General features: G+C 47.1%; 1 protein-coding gene across 1 annotated transcript in view; it reads left to right on the top strand.

The window, feature by feature from the left end:
- The window catches only part of msh3 (mutS homolog 3 (E. coli)), a 254,529-nt gene that overhangs the window by 123,449 nt on the left and 114,400 nt on the right, over positions 1–16,680 (top strand). The window contains exon 20 of the mRNA XM_078396561.1: positions 15,067–15,224. Coding sequence (XP_078252687.1) covers positions 15,067–15,224 — 158 coding nt within the window. The remainder of the gene's footprint in view (positions 1–15,066; positions 15,225–16,680) is intronic.

Raw genomic sequence — 16,680 nt, 5'->3', positions numbered from 1 at the left:
ACAGCCGGAAACAGGCCTTTTCGGCCCTCCAAGTCCGTGCCGCCCAGTGATCCCCGTACATTAACACTATCCTACACCCACTAGGGACAATTTTTACATTTACCCAGCCAATTAACCTACATACCTGTACGTCTTTGGAGATGACGATACAAACCGCCTATGCTTCTTTGCATTTGTTTTGAGCTTGTAGGAACATGTGATCCACACTGGCTACCTTCCATTGCTTTTCACTATCACCTGTAGTTCCCTTTCTCCCATCAATACCATCGCCAACTACTTTCCTTTGTATATCACCTTCCTCTTCCTCCTTCCTCTCTGCTCCGATTTATAAAGTTCAGAATTCTGTGATTTTTTTTTCCCCATTTAGTTTCTCAATCTACCCTACTTCATCAATGGACAATGCATACGCAACCACAGCTTTTTGCTTTCTTGAAACCTTGTTAAAATTGTATCCTATAACTTAACTTGATTCACATTCTTTGTACTCATTTGCAACTCTTCAAATACACCAACATTAATTATAGTGATCTCATGAAATCATAAGACATTGGAGCAGAATTAGGCCATTCGGCCCATCGAGTCTGCTTCACCATTCGATGATGGCTGATCTATATTCCCCTCTCAATCACATTCTCCTGCCTTCTCCCTGGTACCATTGACACCGTTATTAATCAAGATCCTATCAATCTCTGTTTTAAAAATACCCAATGACTTGGCCTCCAAATCCACTTGTGGCAATGAATTCTACAGGTTCACTATCATCTGGCTAAATAAATTCTTCCTCATCTCCACTCGAAGGTACATCCTTTTATTCTGAGTCTGTGCCCTCTGGTCCTAGACTCCCATTAATGGAAACATCTTCTCCAAATCCACTCTATCTTGATTTCCCGTTCCAATGGAATATCAAAACATTCAGGCATGAAGAGAAACATTGATTCTTTAAAAAAAGAGGCAACCATAAAAAAATATAATGGACTCCTCTACTTTAAAATATGTTTTGATGAGGGAGGGTTATACAAGACCGGCATAAAGGTAAACTTTAATTAACAATAGAATAAATGAACCTGAAAGTCACTGTTCAATGGTCTGGTTCAAGGCAGTCTTCAACAAGTCTGCAAATCAGCTCAACTTGAATATTTCCTGTACAAAATCCAGAAACATTGGATTTCCAATCATATTGCAAAATAAAAGATGTAATTGCTTTTTTTGCCTATTTTAAGAAAATATAATATATATAAATTTATAGGTCTCGATCAGTTGATATTAACATTTGCCAAAATCATAATTTTACAGCTTGAAAATATGAAAATAAGCAAAGGCTCATAATGAAAGCCCTCAGCTAGGCGACTGTTCGAGAGACAGGATCAGACAGAAAGAAAAATTCCTCATTGGTGCAAAGTTTCTCTAGTTGTTACTTGTCCTGACAATGCAAGCGCTATTTCTGAAGGGATTTAACATGATACTAACAACAACCTGAACAGGTTAACCCTCGACTTGCCAAAACAGAGAATTTCGCCAACGGCTGGTATATGCACAGGATGTCAGAGCTTGAAACCGGCATTCAACAGATTTCACACATAATGAGAAACAAATTTAATTTAAAGACTACTGAATTATTTCCCTACATTATTTCCCTACATTATGGCGGCACGGTGGCGCAACGGTAGAGTTGTTGCTTTACAGCGAATGCAGCGCCGGAGACTCAGGTTCGATCCTGACTACGGGTGCTGTACTGTAAGGAGTTTGTACGTTCTCCCCGTGACCTGCGTGGGTTAATTGACTGGGTGAATGTAAAAAAATATTAAAAAATTGTCCCTAGTGTGTGTAGGATAGTGTTAATGTGCGGGGATCGCTGGGCGGCGCAGACTTGGTGGGCCGAAAAGGCCTGTTTCCGCGCTGTATCTGAAATATGAAGAAAAAAAAAAATATATATATTAGGGTGGTGCAGTGGTAGTTGTTCCCTTACAGCTCCAGGAAACCGAATTTGTTCCTGACTAGGGGGGGGGGGGGGGGCTATCTGCACGGAGTTTGTATGTTCTTCCTGTGACTGCGTGGGTTTTCTCCGGGTGCTCCGGTTTCCTCCCACACTCCAAAGACGCACAGGTTTGTAGGTTAATTGGCTTTGGTAAGTTGTAAAATTGTCCTGAGTGTGTAGGATAGTGAATGGAGATTGCTGGTTGGCGTGGACTGAAGGGCCTGTTCCCACGTTGTATCTCTATAACTGGAGCATGAAGGAATGGCCCAAATCAGAGCAGTGCAGGTTGGGCGTGGATACTTCTTGCAGAACAAAGTGATGGCAGCCGTAAGGAAGCGTGATGCAGCCTCCGTCAGTAAGAGTACCTGTGAATATACACAATGCACATCTGTTATTTAACTCTTCCTCGACTCGACACCAGACTCCTCTCGTGAGAAATGGTTCTCTTAAGAATTTTACAGTACTCTCCATGACTTCACAAACTCCATCTTTGGGATTTACTCTTCCTACCACCTCGCTTCTTTTTTCCATTCCCTCAGTTTCTCAGTCTGTGTCAAATCTGTCCTGATGACACCATTTTCCATGCCGGATCATTGGATACATTTTTATTTTTCTTCAACCAAAATATAAATCTAAAGACCACATTAAGGAGGATTAAGGAGCGTTTAAACACAAAATGCTGGAGTAACTCAGCGGGTCAGGCAGCATCTCTGGAGAGAAGGAATGGGTGACGTTTCGGGTCGAGACCCTTCTTCAGACGGATTCCAGGGGAGGGGGCGGGACAAGGATAGGATGTAGTTGGAGACAGGAAGACTATTGGGAGAACTGGGAAGGGGGAGGAGGGGATAGAGAGGGGAAGCAGGGACGACCTGAAGTGGGAGAAGTCAATGTTGACTAGTGGGATAACTGGGAAGAGTGAGGATAGAGAGGGGCAGCAGGGACTAACTGAGGTTAAAGTCAATGTTTGACTTCTCTAAGTTCAGTTAGTCCCCGCTTCCCCTCTCTATCCCCTCCCCCTTCCTAGTTATCCCACTAGTCCTCCTGTCTCCGACCTACATCCTACCTTTGCCCTGCCCTCTCCTCTGACATCAGTCTGAAGAAGGGTCTCGACCCCAAAACTTCACCCATTCCTTCTCTCCTGAGATGCTGCCTGACCCGCTGAGTTACTCCAGCATTTTGTGTCTCTCATCATTCTTAAGAATATCTACGATACCAATTCATTTGCGGATCACAACAATAGGTGCTCCCACCCCCCCAGTGCCGTTCTCTGGATGCAGTGAGGTTCTATAAACTTGCAAGGAAAAGTATCTATTTCTTTAAAATAAGCACAATCTCCCTGCCTGGTCCACAGCCTGCTTGTATCTCCATGAAGCATGTACTTCCCTCATGATAGTGTTTAAACTGACTGGTCTGGCTTTTATTGTCTTTTTGGGAGAACTGACCCACGAGGTGATGAATCGCAGACTTGAAATTATAAATTAAATATTTCGTCTAGTTTAAAGATACAGGGTGGATAAGGGCCTTTGGCCCACCAAGTTTGCGTCGGCCAGCGATCGTCACCCATGCACTGACTGGTTAGGTCCTACACAGTAAGGACAATTTGCAGAAGCCAATTAACCGACAAATCGGCACGTTTTGGGGATGTGGAAGGAAACCGGATCACCGTTATGGGGAGAAGGCAGGAGAATGGGGTTAGGAGGGAGAGATAAATCAGCCACGATTGAATGGCGGAGTAGACTTGATGGGCCGAACGGCCAAATTCTGCTCCTATCACTTATGAACTGATGACCACCTGGAGAAAGCCCACCTGGTCACAGGGGGAACGCACAAACTCCATACAGACAGCACCTGTAATCAGGATCAAACCCAGATCTCTGGCGCTGTTAGGCAGCAACTCTACCTCTGCACTTCTGTGGTGCCCGCTTTTGCTAAGAAATTTCAGAGGATAATTTTTATATATGCAGCAATGATAAGGCGCGAACTATGCTATGTTGAAAGATTGATATAAGATTCTTAAGGTCCACAGAGTTTAAATTCTAAAGCATTTCTTATGAAATGGGGCTTGGGGCTTCATGTTTTCTCCACAACTTAAATTGGTTGGAAAGGTTTGAAAAAAAAAAAAATAATGGAGTAGAATTGATAAATGATAATACAAACATATTCCCTTTTTATTCCAACTGCACTTAATAGTTAGAAAATTATCTAGAGAATATATTTTGGAAAATTTCTGAGTTGAAATAATGTTTCGACCTTGCATGTCTGTGAAACAAGTATCGTTTTTGTGCTTGGCACGTACAACTAGTGGGAAGGCTGCCATTTGAAAAAAACACCCCATGGATTTTGCACCTGATATTGCTGTGGGAATATGGAAATATTGAGACACATCAATCCTCTGATCATTATTTTTTTTTCCGTTGGAACTAAAGCCAATCAATGGGTGGAGTTGAGACCAATATTTTCATGGCAAGCAACTTGTAGGAACAGAAAATGGTTGAAATCCTCTGGAGTTTGGGCAGCAGATGTGAATAAAGGTCATAAATTCATAAGTGATAGGAGCAGAATTCAATCATGGCTGATCTATCTCTCCCTCCTAACCCCATTCTCATGCCTTCTCCCCATAACCTCTGGCACCTGCACTAATCAATAATCAATAAAGAAAAAGAGAATGAAAGTTTCTGGTCAATCTATTTTCAGAATTTGGTGAGTCTGCTTCCACCATTGTTTCAGACAGCGCATTTCATGTCTTATCTGTACTGTGCCTTTATTAATTCCCACGAAATGTCGTTAGCCAAAAAGACGAACCCTGTTTCTTTCTGCACAGATGCTGCCTGACTTACTGAGTATTTCCAGCAATGTTTGTTTTCAATTTCCAGGATCAGCAGTTGTTTCATGAGACTAATTCAATGCCTGCTGCTGTAAATAGGTTGTGGGCATGTTTAGTCATTCATGTGTATATTATGCACCGGTACTTATTCAATGCCTTTTGAAATCTGTTTGAAGATGATTGAGGTTATTTCCAACCCTTTTCACATTTACAATACTGCTACCGTGTCCACTGTTTACGTAATGTCAAACTTTTTCCACATTGACCAGAGTATTGTTATAATTCCACAACTGCGATGAGGATTTTTCTCCCCTCTGTTAATGTAAAACTCAATTAACCAGTTGCTACCGTGCACTCTAATCACTAATATTAGAAGTGTGGATATAATGTGCTGCAGTTTATTTTGTTGCCATTGATTGTAAATGATAATAAAATGATATGATAGTATGCACATTTCGGGAGATCAATTCATGATATCAGAAAATCAAAAAACTGCAGGTACTGCAGCAAGTCAGAATGTCATTGTTCTATCTGGGACATATGACAACAAAACACTCTTGAAATCTGAAATCAAAATTAAAAAGAGACACATAGAAACATAGAAAATAGGTGCAGGAGTAGGCCATTCGGCCCTTCGAGCCTGCACCGCCATTCAATATGATCATGGCTGATCATCCAGCTCAGTAGCCTGTACCTGCCTTCTCTCCATACCCCCTGATCCCTTTAGCAAAAAGGGCCACATCTAACTCCCTCTTAAATATAGCCAATGAACTGGCCTCAACTACCTTCTGTGGCAGAGAATTCCACAGACTCACCACTCTCTGTGTGAAGAAATGTTTTCTCATCTCGGTCCTAAAAGACTTCCCCCTTATCCTTAAGCTGTGACCCCTGGTTCTGGACTCCCCCAACATCGGGAACAATCTTCCCGCATCTAGCCTCTCCAACCCCTTAAGAATTTTATATGTTTCTATAAGATCCCCCCTCAGTCTTCTAAATTCCAGCGAGTACAAGCCCAGTCTATCCTGAAATTGGGGGAGTCCAAAAAGCTGGAGTAACTCAGTGGGACAGGCAGCATCTCTGGAGAGAAGGAATGAATGAAGTTTTTCGGGTCGAGACCTTCAGTCGGGAGAGGGAAACTAGAGATATGGAAGGGTGCAAAGAACATGTAAGGTGTGAAAAGAACAGATCAAAGCAGACGATGATCAAGGAAATGTGCAGTGGTTCATCGTTGGCTGAGGGGAAGGTGGCAAAGAGGCATACGAACAGTAAAATTAATCAAAAGGACAGTGAAACTAGTCGGAGAACTGGTGTGGGGGAGGGACAGAGAGAGAGGGAAAGCAAGGGTTACTTGAAGTTAGAGGAATCAATATTCATGCTACTGCTTTGTAAGCTGCCGATTTTTTTTTAAAAATGCACGAAACAATGAGAAAAAAATTAAGGAAAAGGAAAATAGTTAATTTTCAATTGGAGAGCTGGGGGAGGTTTATGATAACGGGACTGTCGTATGTTGAAAGACTGGAGCGACTAGGCTTGTATACACTGGAATTTAGAAGGATGAGAGGGGATCTTATCGAAACATATAAGATTATTAAGGGGTTGGACACTTTAGAGGCAGGAAACATGTTCCCAATCTTGGGGGAGTCCAGAACCAGGGGCCACAGTTTAAGAATAAGGGGTAGGCCATTTAGAACGGAGATGAGGAAAAACGTTTTCACTCGAGAGTTGTAAATCTGTGGAATTCTCTGCACCAGAAGGCAGTGGAGGCCAATTCTCTGAATCCATTCAAGAGAGAGCTAGATAGAGCTCTTAAGGATAGCAGAGTCAGGGGGTATGGGGAGAAGGCAGGAACGGGGTACTGATTGAGAATGATCAGCCATGATCACATTGAATGGTGGTGCTGGCTCGAAGGGCCGAATGGCCTACTCCTGCACCTATTGTCTATTGTCTAAAACACTTAGACACTCTTTCAGTTATTGCTGAATTTCATGTTGAGCATTGAAAATACAGTAGAACTCTTGCAATCCATTATCCTATGGCGAGTCTGGAGGCTTGTTCTTTGTTAAAGAAGTTTATTGTGGCAGCAATATTCGATTACAAAGTATAACAAACGAATTTACAGACAACCATTAAATCAAACTGTTCGCTTCGAAGTTCTCTTCCCACTGACTGGTTTTGGGCCCCAAAACCACTACCTGACCTAGCTGGCCAATCCGAGGGTTCGACTCTCAGGACCAATCCCTATGGTCGCTACATGACCCCCCCCAGAACCCGAGGTACGGAATCTAGCAAGGAGCCGGATTTCACGACCAGAACGAGTAAGGAGAGGGGCTGCAGGCACCACAGGAGCAGGGGGTCCCGGGTCAGGTGGAATTGCAGGCTGGCGGCCCCGCCGAGGCGGCTGACCGACCAGGACAGGGCGGTCCTGATCCAAGTGTGCAGGTTTGAGCCTGGACACGGAGATGAGCTCACTCCTGCCCCCAACATCTAAGGTGAAGGTGACCGTCCCTTTACGCAACACGCGGAGCGGTCCTTCATAGACCCGCTGCAACGGGGAACGATGGGCATCTCTACGCAGAAACACAAATTCACAGTCCTTCAAGGCAGGCGGTTCATGCACCATGGGACACCCGTGACGTGATGTAGGAACCGGAGCCAGGGAACCCACTCGCGCCCGGAGGGATGCTAAAACCAACGGAACCGAGGGCTGCTGACCAGAGGACTCCGGAAGGAATCCCCGGGCACTCTGAGTGGCGAGCCATATACCAGTTCCGCGGACGAAGTTCCGAGGTCCTGCTTAGGAGCCGTACGGATGCCCAAAAGGACCCAGGGGAGCTGGTCTACCCAGTCAGGGGCGTCCAGCCACACACTGAGGGCCGCCTTAAGCTGCCGATGAAACCTCTCCACGAGCCCATTAGCCTGTGGGTGGTACGCCGTGGTCTGCTGCAACCGGGAACCGTACAGCTCCGCTAACATAGCCCAAAGGGTAGAGGTGAACTGGGGCCCCCGGTCGGTGGTAATAATGGACGGAACACCGAAGCGGGCCACCCAATGGAGGGCCAGGACCCGGGCACAAGAGGCCGCGGCGGAGGTGTCAGACAACGGGAAAGCCTCCGGCCAATGGGTAAATCGGTCAACCACCGTGAGTAGGTGAGTGTAGCCCCTGGAGGAAGGCAAGGGCCCAACTAAATCAACGTGAATATGGAAAAAACGGACCGCAGGGACCTCAAACTCCTGTACCGGAGGTTGGACATGCCTGTGAACTTTAGCGGTCTGGCAGAGAACACAGGAACGGGCCCAAGCGGCTACCTGCTTGCGCAGGCCGTGCCACACAAACCTATCTGCTACTAAGGCAGAGGTGGAGCGGATGGACGGGTGCGCCAGCCACCCGGCGCTGAAGGGCGGCCGGCACCACCGGCCTAGGGCGGGGAAGGGAAACATCACACCAGACTTTTGTACCCGCAGGCCCGCAAGCCACTTGGGCCAGCTTCAACCCCGAAGTGGTGGATTGGTATGCTGAGGCAGTGTCAGCCAGGCGCTGTGCCTCCGCAAGCTCCTGGAAATCCACCTCGCATTCCACCGCTGAAATTGGGGAAACGGCTGGCCGGGACAGGGCGTCAGCAATGGCATTAAGCTTACCCGCGACATGTCGAACATCGGTAGTAAACTCTGAGATGGCAGTCAGGTGCCGCTGCTGGCGGGCCGACCATGGGTCGGACATTTTCGAAAAAGCAAAAGTCAACGGTTTGTGGTCCGTAAAGGCCACAAATGTACGGCCTTCTAAAAAATACCTAAAGTGGCGGACAGCTAAATAGAGAGCCAGAAGCTCTCGGTCAAAGGCGCTATACTTCAGCTCAGCCGTGTTAAGCTGTCGGCTGAAAAACGCCAAGGGCTGCCAACTGCCATCTACATGCTGTTCCAAAACCCCTCCAACCGCCACGTCCGACGCATCGACCGTCAGGGCCGTGGGGGCGGAGGCGCTCGGGTGGACCAGCTTGGTGGCGTCTGCCAGAGCCACTTTAGCTGCCTCAAAGGCCTTCTCAGCATCCGCAGACCACTCCAACTCGACAGGTTTGCCTGCGAGACACTGGAAGAGCGGACGCATGACCCGTGCCGCTGCCGGTACGAACCTGTGATAGAAATTCACCATGCCCACGAACTCCTGCAACCCCTTTACTGTGGTGGGCCGCGGGAAGGCACGAACCGCCTCCACCTTGTCAGGCAACGGAGTGGCGCCGGCTGAGGTGATCCGGTGTCCTAAGAAATCAATAGAGGGGAGGCCAAATTGACACGGAGGGGTGTTTGATGAGCCCGTGGTCTTGAAGCCGCTTGAACACCGTCCGCAAATGGACCAGGTGTTCTCGCACCGAGTGACTGGGTACCAGGATATCATCCAAATAAATGAAAACAAAAGACAAATCTCGACCCACACGGTCCATCAGCCGCTGGAACGCCTGTGCCGCAATTTTCAGACCCAAAAGGCATACGCAACCATTCGAACAACCCGAACGGAGTGATCGTGTCAGTCTTTGGAATGTCTCCTGGATGCACAGGGATCTGGTGGTAGCCCCGCACCAAGTCAATTTTGGAGAACACTACGGCACCTTCCAGCCCGGACGAGAAATCCTGGATGTGCAGTATGGGATAGCGGTCCGCCGTGGTGACGGCGTTAAGGCGCCGGTAATCTCCACATGGCCTCCACCCCCCAGATGCTTTGGAGACCATATGCAACGGAGAGGCCCATGGGCTGTTGGACCGACGGACAATGCCCATTTGTTCCATCTTCTGAAATTCTTCCCGCGCCACCTTGAGTTTGTCCGGCGGCAACCTCAGGGCCCGCGCGAAAACGGGGGGCCCCCTCGGTGGGAATGTGATGGACAATGCCGTGCCTTGCAGAAGGGGCGTCGAAATGCTGAACCTGCAGCTCCGGAAATTCAGCCAGGACCGCAGCATATGGGTCGGAGGCCGCGATGACGGCCTGGACAGTCGTGCTGGGCGGGGTGGCCGGCGGTGGAGCGGCGGGCTCATCGCTGTTCGCGGAGGGTCGAAGGCCTTTACCTCGGACATCGGGAACTAGAGAAAAGGCCCAGAGGAAATCTGCGCCCAGGATCGCTTGACCGACTTCCGCGACGATAAACGACCATTCGTACGTGCGGATGGTCAGAGCGGCCTAAGGACAGAGACATTGCCCGTGTACCATACGTGCGGATGGGGCTGCCGTTAACTGCGATGAGGGTAAGCCCTTTCTTACCCGATCGGGCTTCAAGGTCGGTCGGCGGTACAATGCTGACTATGGCTCCCGTGTCGACCAAGAATTCTGTGTCCGTGAATCGATCTCGGACGTAGAGGCGTCAGTTCTGGCCAATCGCAACCGCCTCTATGTACGATCGGCCGAGGCATTTCCCGAGAAGGTGCAAGGCGAGCGGCAGTTGCGGGCTTCTCCACCCCATCTCAGATGATAATAACACCAGCCGTGCTTGTGCGGATCTTTTTGGCGGGCTTTTGGAGAAATGGCGGGAGTCGCGGCGCCATCTTGGTGCCGTTGCGGGCTGTCTGATGGACCCGAGACCCTGTTGATCTAACTATATTTCTTCGATTTGGACGCCATAAGGGCATCGGCTTTCTCCGCGTATGCCACGGGGTCCTTAAAAGAACAATCCTTGAGCATAAGCCTAACATCTTCTGGCAGTTGCTCTCGAAATGCCTGCTCGAACATGAGGCAATCCTTGTGCCCACCTGCCAGAGCCAACATTTCAGCCATGAGGGCGTCTCCAGCGGTAGGGCGCTGTCCAGGTAATAATACTTCGTCTCATCCACCGAGATGTTTCTTAGGTGGAACTGAACTTCCGCATGGGCAAACCAAAGTTGGGGTTGATGTGCCCAAAACGGAGGAAGATGAACGCTGACCGCGTTTAGCTGCGGTACGCCGGGCGTTGGAGCCGCAGGAGGAGCGTCTTGTTCCTCCATGGTAGATGATCGGCTAGATCACGTCGGGGTCACCAATATGGCGAGTCTGGAGGCTTGTTCTTTGTTAAAGAAGTTTATTGCGGCAGCAATATTCGATTACAAAGTATAACAAACGAATTTACAGACAACCATTAAATCAAACTGTTCGCTTCGAAGTTCTCTTCCCACTGACTGGTTTTGGAGGGGAGGGGGGGGGGATGGGGAGGAGGGGAGAGAGGGAGGGGGGAGGAGGGGAGAGAGGGGGGGGAGGGGGAGAGAGGGGGGAGAAGGGGGCTGCTGTCTTGTGCGGCGCAGGTAGAAGATAGGGCTTCGGTGAAATTTTGCAACTTTGTCAGGGCCAGAAATGTGACGACACTTGTGTACTGCCCAAAGTGAGGTTTACTATATGATTTTACCGGGTGGTATACAATACAAAGCATTTCACTGTACTTCGGTACCTGTGACAATAAACTATCATTGAAGTGAATCTGGAAAACCCACTTGTGTGGTACCATCAAAATCCTATTATTATCAGGATTTTACTGAACAGCAGTGTAGACACATTTATCTCACAGTTAAGAATAATGTAGCACAGGAACAGGCCCTTCGGCCCATAATATCTGTGCCAAACCTCCTAAATGCCACTATCGTATCTGCTTCCACCACCACCCCCACAGTGTGTACCAGGCACCTACCACCCTCTGTATAAATCAGGCATTAAGACCTTTGTCATGGAAGGTAAGAACATATTCAAAACGAGAGCTAGGGCATTGTGAACATTTGAAATTTTGAAGGAATAAATTTGGTGAAATTAATTTCATCGTCAAAGCAACAGTAATTTATTAATAATGAAATGTATCTGTAGTGAAGAAATTATTCTATGGGCAAATTAACTTCAATTTTACGTGAGAAAGTGGGTGATTTTTTTTGTTGTTAACCTGGTAACAGTCCTGATGTAAGCCATTTAATTCTTGAAGCCAAATAAAATGTTATTTTCAATGGGTAATGGAGTTGAAGGTGTGAATAATAATGATGATTTTAAAGGAACGTAAAGCCAGTGCGATTTGTCCAATAAATCAGTTAGCTTAGACTGAGGACATATGCAGCAGAGTCTGAAAGAATTAAGAGTAGATTTTAGGCCCACCTTACTCACCATCGTCACTTTAGTGATAATGCAAGTAGTTTTATTGAAATCGGTGTTATGTTTTTAAAGTTATTCACATTTTAAAGTTTATAAGGAGGGGAGGGGAGGGGAGGGGAGGGGAGGAGGGAGGGGGAGGGAGGGGCGAAGGGGGGAGTGGGTGAGAAGGGAAGGGGGGGTTGAGGAGAGGGGTGAGCACAGGGTGCTGCACCAATGCAGGAGATCTTTGGGCCCAACGGGTCCTAGTTTTTAATAAAAATGTTATTTAAATGGCAAGGTCCATGGAAGATTGGAGGGAGTGTCCCTTCTCCTGCACTCCTTTTGCAGCAGTAAATAAAAATCAGGGACCATCTCTGCTTGCTCTCGCTCTCCCCCGTGTGATCTCCCTCCCCTGTGGACAGCTCCACCTTGCTCCAGAAACTTGTTCTGAATAATACATTAGGCCAATCCCACACATCCTGGTGACCCCTCTGCACTGGGACAGATTAGACCTTGGTTGTAACATTTAATTTTGATGCTCTTGTTTAAATTTTATGGAGGTCAATAAAAAAATATTCCTTTGAACTTGAACCCAGCAAAAGCAATATGGCCGATGGTAGTGCAGGGAACATGTTCCCAATGTTGGGGGAGTCCAGAACAAGGGGCCACAGTTTAAGAATAAGGGGTAGGCCATTTAGAACTGAGATGAGGAAAAACCTTTTCAGTTGTGAATCTGTGGAATTCTCTGCCTCAGAAGGCAGTGGAGGCCAATTCCCTGAATGCATTCAAGAGAGAGCTGGATAGAGCTCTTAAGGATAGAGGAGTCAGGGGGTATGGGGAGAAGGCAGGAACGGGGTACTGATTGAGAATGATCAGCCATGATCACATTGAATGGCGGTGCTGGCTCGAAAGGCCGAATGGCCTCCTCCTACACCTATTGTCTATTGTCTGATAACCCTGCACCCTTTGGTAGTTTTCCAGACTAATGGATATTACTCCAGTTAATATGTAAACGCATTCTTATGTTAACTGCAGTAGAATAAACGTTCCAGTGAATTTGGTGCGTTTCCTTGGTCATCTGTGGCCGGCCCTGCTTTGCTCTGAACTTTCCTTGCCTCCAGTTCCCTTTCCACTACTTTCAGTGTGAAGAAGGGTCCCGACCCGAAAAGTCACCCATCCTTTTTCTCCAGAGATGCCGCCCGACCCGCTGAGTGACTCCAGCACTGCGTCCATCTTAAGGGAATGGGAAGTGTACAAGAACTCTGGACCCTGACTCCAGCCTCAAACCTACCCATGTTCCTGACACCTTGTGTTCCTGAACTCCAGTCCTGGATTTAGCCGCACACCCAGCCCGTGGTCCAGGCCACAACCACACACTGGACCCCTGGCTCTGACTGCAAGATTCAAGATATCTTTATTTGTCGAAATTTAGTCACCCACAGTCCAACAATAAAAGCAATAAAATAAGCAAATTACACAACCCCAACCAACACACAAAAAAAGAAACATCCATCACAGTGAGTCTCCTCCAGTCTCCTCCTCACTGTGGTGTAAGGCCAGAATGTCTTTTCCCTTCCCCTGCCGTCTTCTCCCGCGGTCAGGCTGGTGTCGTTGCCACATTCCAAGCCACGCCGGACGGTGAAAGGTCCACAGCATGCTGACCCAAGCCCCGCGATCCGGGGCGGGCGAACACGCTGCCGCTGTTGCTGCACGTCGGGGCGGTCGTAGCTCCCGACATTGAAGCCCCCGTCGAGCACACCCCACTTACGTGCACCCCACTAAGTGCACACCCCACTTACACTCTGGATACAGTATTCCCAAACAGGTTGATGTCACATCTACTGTATTCCCGAACAGGTACATGTCAGATCTACAGTATGTGGACAGAGTGCGCTTCAGTTTTCTCTTGTATTTGGTTCAATGTCCTTTATAAAATGTTATTTACAATGTTACAGATTTATGCCATTATTATTTCTGAGAAGTATGAGAAATAAATCCCTGCCCATTGCATCCTCGGCCTGAATTTATTTGCAATCCTAATTTATCTTTAAAAAGATTATATTGATTTGCCTTATGATTCACTGCACTGCAGTCGGTCACTGCAGGAGGACTCCAGTAAGATCCAAGATGGCACCCAAGCCAGGCATCTCTTTGTGTGCGAGTCACAGAAGTGGATCTGCAATCACACGTTGCAATCACTCCACTCATTTAAATCTCTACTCCGACAGCAACATTTCTTACTTTAACAATGCTCTTCTTAATCTATTCATGTTATTCCCTTCATCATATATCTGTACACTATGGATGGCTCGATTGCAATCATGTATTGTCTTTCCGCTGACTGGTTGGCACGCAACAAAACCTTTTCACTGTATCTCGGTACACGTGACAATAAACTCAACTTACTCAATTCTGGGCGGGGTCTTCTTCCTCAACGATGTTAGGTAGAATTCCAGAAATTGGACTGAACATTGAAGAAACTGCAGTTTATTTTCAAGTTGGTGGAATAGTTTGAATAACTATCTTAGCACCTTGATTGGGGATGCATTAAAGTTTGACCAGCTCATTGACTTGCTCAGCCATTGAAATCTAATTGTATAGGGTGGCACAGTGGTAGAGTTGCTGCCTCACAGCACCAGCGACCCGGGTTTGATCCTGATTACTGGTGCTGTCTGTGCGGAGATTGAACGTTCTCCCTGTGACCGCGTGGGTTTTCTCCAGGTACTTCGATTTCCTCCCACGCTCCAAAGCTGTGCAAGTTTGTCCATTAATTGGCTTTCGTAAATTGTCCCCAGTGTGTAGCATTGGACTGCTGTGTGGGTAATCGCTGGCCATCACGGACCTGGCGGGCCGAAGGGCTTGGTTCTATGCTGTATCTCTAAAACTAAAACCCAGAGCTCTCCTATCTGAGCAAATATAGATTATATTGGGTCTGGTATTGGTACGATTCAAGGTGTACGGGTTGAATGGGGAACTCCTTGGTACAGGCTGGCTCCTTGGTTTGAAAGCTTCTGGCTAAATTTATTGATTTAATATTTAAAATTACTTCCAGGAACATGACAATGTTTGGATCAATAACTAGAAAATAAGAAACCTAACGTGCACGTGCAGAACATTGAACATGCTTCTTGGCTTTTGTAGCTATTGAAAAGTCCTCTCCACACGGACTGCTAATTATTGTTTTTCATGGACCTTGTTTCTCAGGGCGATGGACAGAGGGCTATGATCGTTACTGGACCCAACATGGGAGGAAAGAGTTCTTACATTAGACAAGTAGCGTTGATCACTATTATGGCACAAATCGGGTCGTATGTTCCTGCAGAAGAAGCTGTCATTGGTATTGTGGACAACATTTACACAAGGTATGATTTCACTTTCTCAAAGTAAGCGGGGGACCTCTCAATGAGAATTCAATTATGTTTTTTTTATTTAGAAACACTTCAACTTCCCTGAGGGATTATGTGGCTGGTATTTTACTAAAACACAGCAAATGTTTGGGTTTTTTAAAATCTCTGTGTACATTTTACATCTAAAGTGAGATTTTATATTTGAGGTGTTCGAATGTAGAGCCTGGGACGTGGCAGCAAATGAAATTACGCATCCAATTTGGGGAGAAAATCTGTTTGCAGTCTTTCACTTTTTGAGTTTAGTTTCGAGACACGACATGGAAACAGGCCCTTCGGCCCATCGAGTCCACGCCGACCATCGATCACCCGTTCACTCTATTTCTATGTTATCCCACTTTCTCATCCATTCGCTACGCGTTCGGAACAATTTTACAGAGGACAAATAATCTGCAAAACCGCACATTTCTGGGATGTGGGCAGAAACCCACGTGGTCACAGAGAATGTGCAAACTCCACACAGACAGTACCCAAGGTCAGGATCGGTCTGGGGTGTCCGAAGCGGTGAGGCAGCAGCTCTACTAGCTGCGTCACTGTTCATAAGGTTTATTAAGTGATAGGAGCCGAATTAGGCCATTCGTCCGATCTAGTCTATTCCACCACCCAATATGGCTGATCTATCTCTCCCTCCTAACTCCACTCTCCTGCCTTCTCCCCATGCCCTATGACACCCTGTTCTGTCTACTATCTCGAGTAATTCCACATGGTGGAGGAACCTTTCCTTCTGCTTCAGCTCTGAAGTGATTCGGGGCAAGTGTGGGACAGCGTTCTACCAATGGGGCAGGAGGTGCTCGATGGGAAGAATGGATGTGTAGTATGGAAAATAGTGTGCTCCTTCGGCCATTTACTTTGAACTTCTGTGCAGTTCCAATGAGTGGATTTGTGGTCTCAATGCCATCCTAAATATTCTCACTGCATTTTGAGCTGTCATGGACTAGGGATTTTCAGGAATTGGCAGAGAGTTGCATGTTCTCAAGGTGGCTTTGAGAATGTGTATGAATAATTTCACCAATCTGCCAGGTAATTTATTAGTGAACAGGTTTGTAGTAATCGAAGGTAGACACAAAATGCTGGAGTAACTTAGCGGGACAGGCAGCATCTCTGGAGAGAAGGAATGGGTGACGTTTCGGGTCGAGACCATTCTTCAGACTGATGTTCTTGTTCTTCTTCAGGGAGTTTGGTATCAGGCATGAAAATGATGTTATAACAAGGAACTGCAGATGCTGATTTTCTCCCAAAGACCAACGCAGAATGTTGGAGTAATGATGGCATGGTGGCGCAACGGTAGAGCTGCTGCCTTACAGCGCCAGAGACCCGGGTTCGATCCTGACCACGGGTGCTGTCTGTCGGGAATTTTCCCCGTGATCTGAATAGGGTTTTCTCCGGGATCTTCAGTTTCCTTCCACACTCCAAA

This window comes from Rhinoraja longicauda, chromosome 3 (assembly GCF_053455715.1).
Source record: "Rhinoraja longicauda isolate Sanriku21f chromosome 3, sRhiLon1.1, whole genome shotgun sequence".
In the NCBI taxonomy this organism is placed as follows: Eukaryota; Metazoa; Chordata; class Chondrichthyes; order Rajiformes; family Arhynchobatidae; genus Rhinoraja; species Rhinoraja longicauda.
This window is presented reverse-complemented; position numbering and strand designations above follow the sequence as displayed.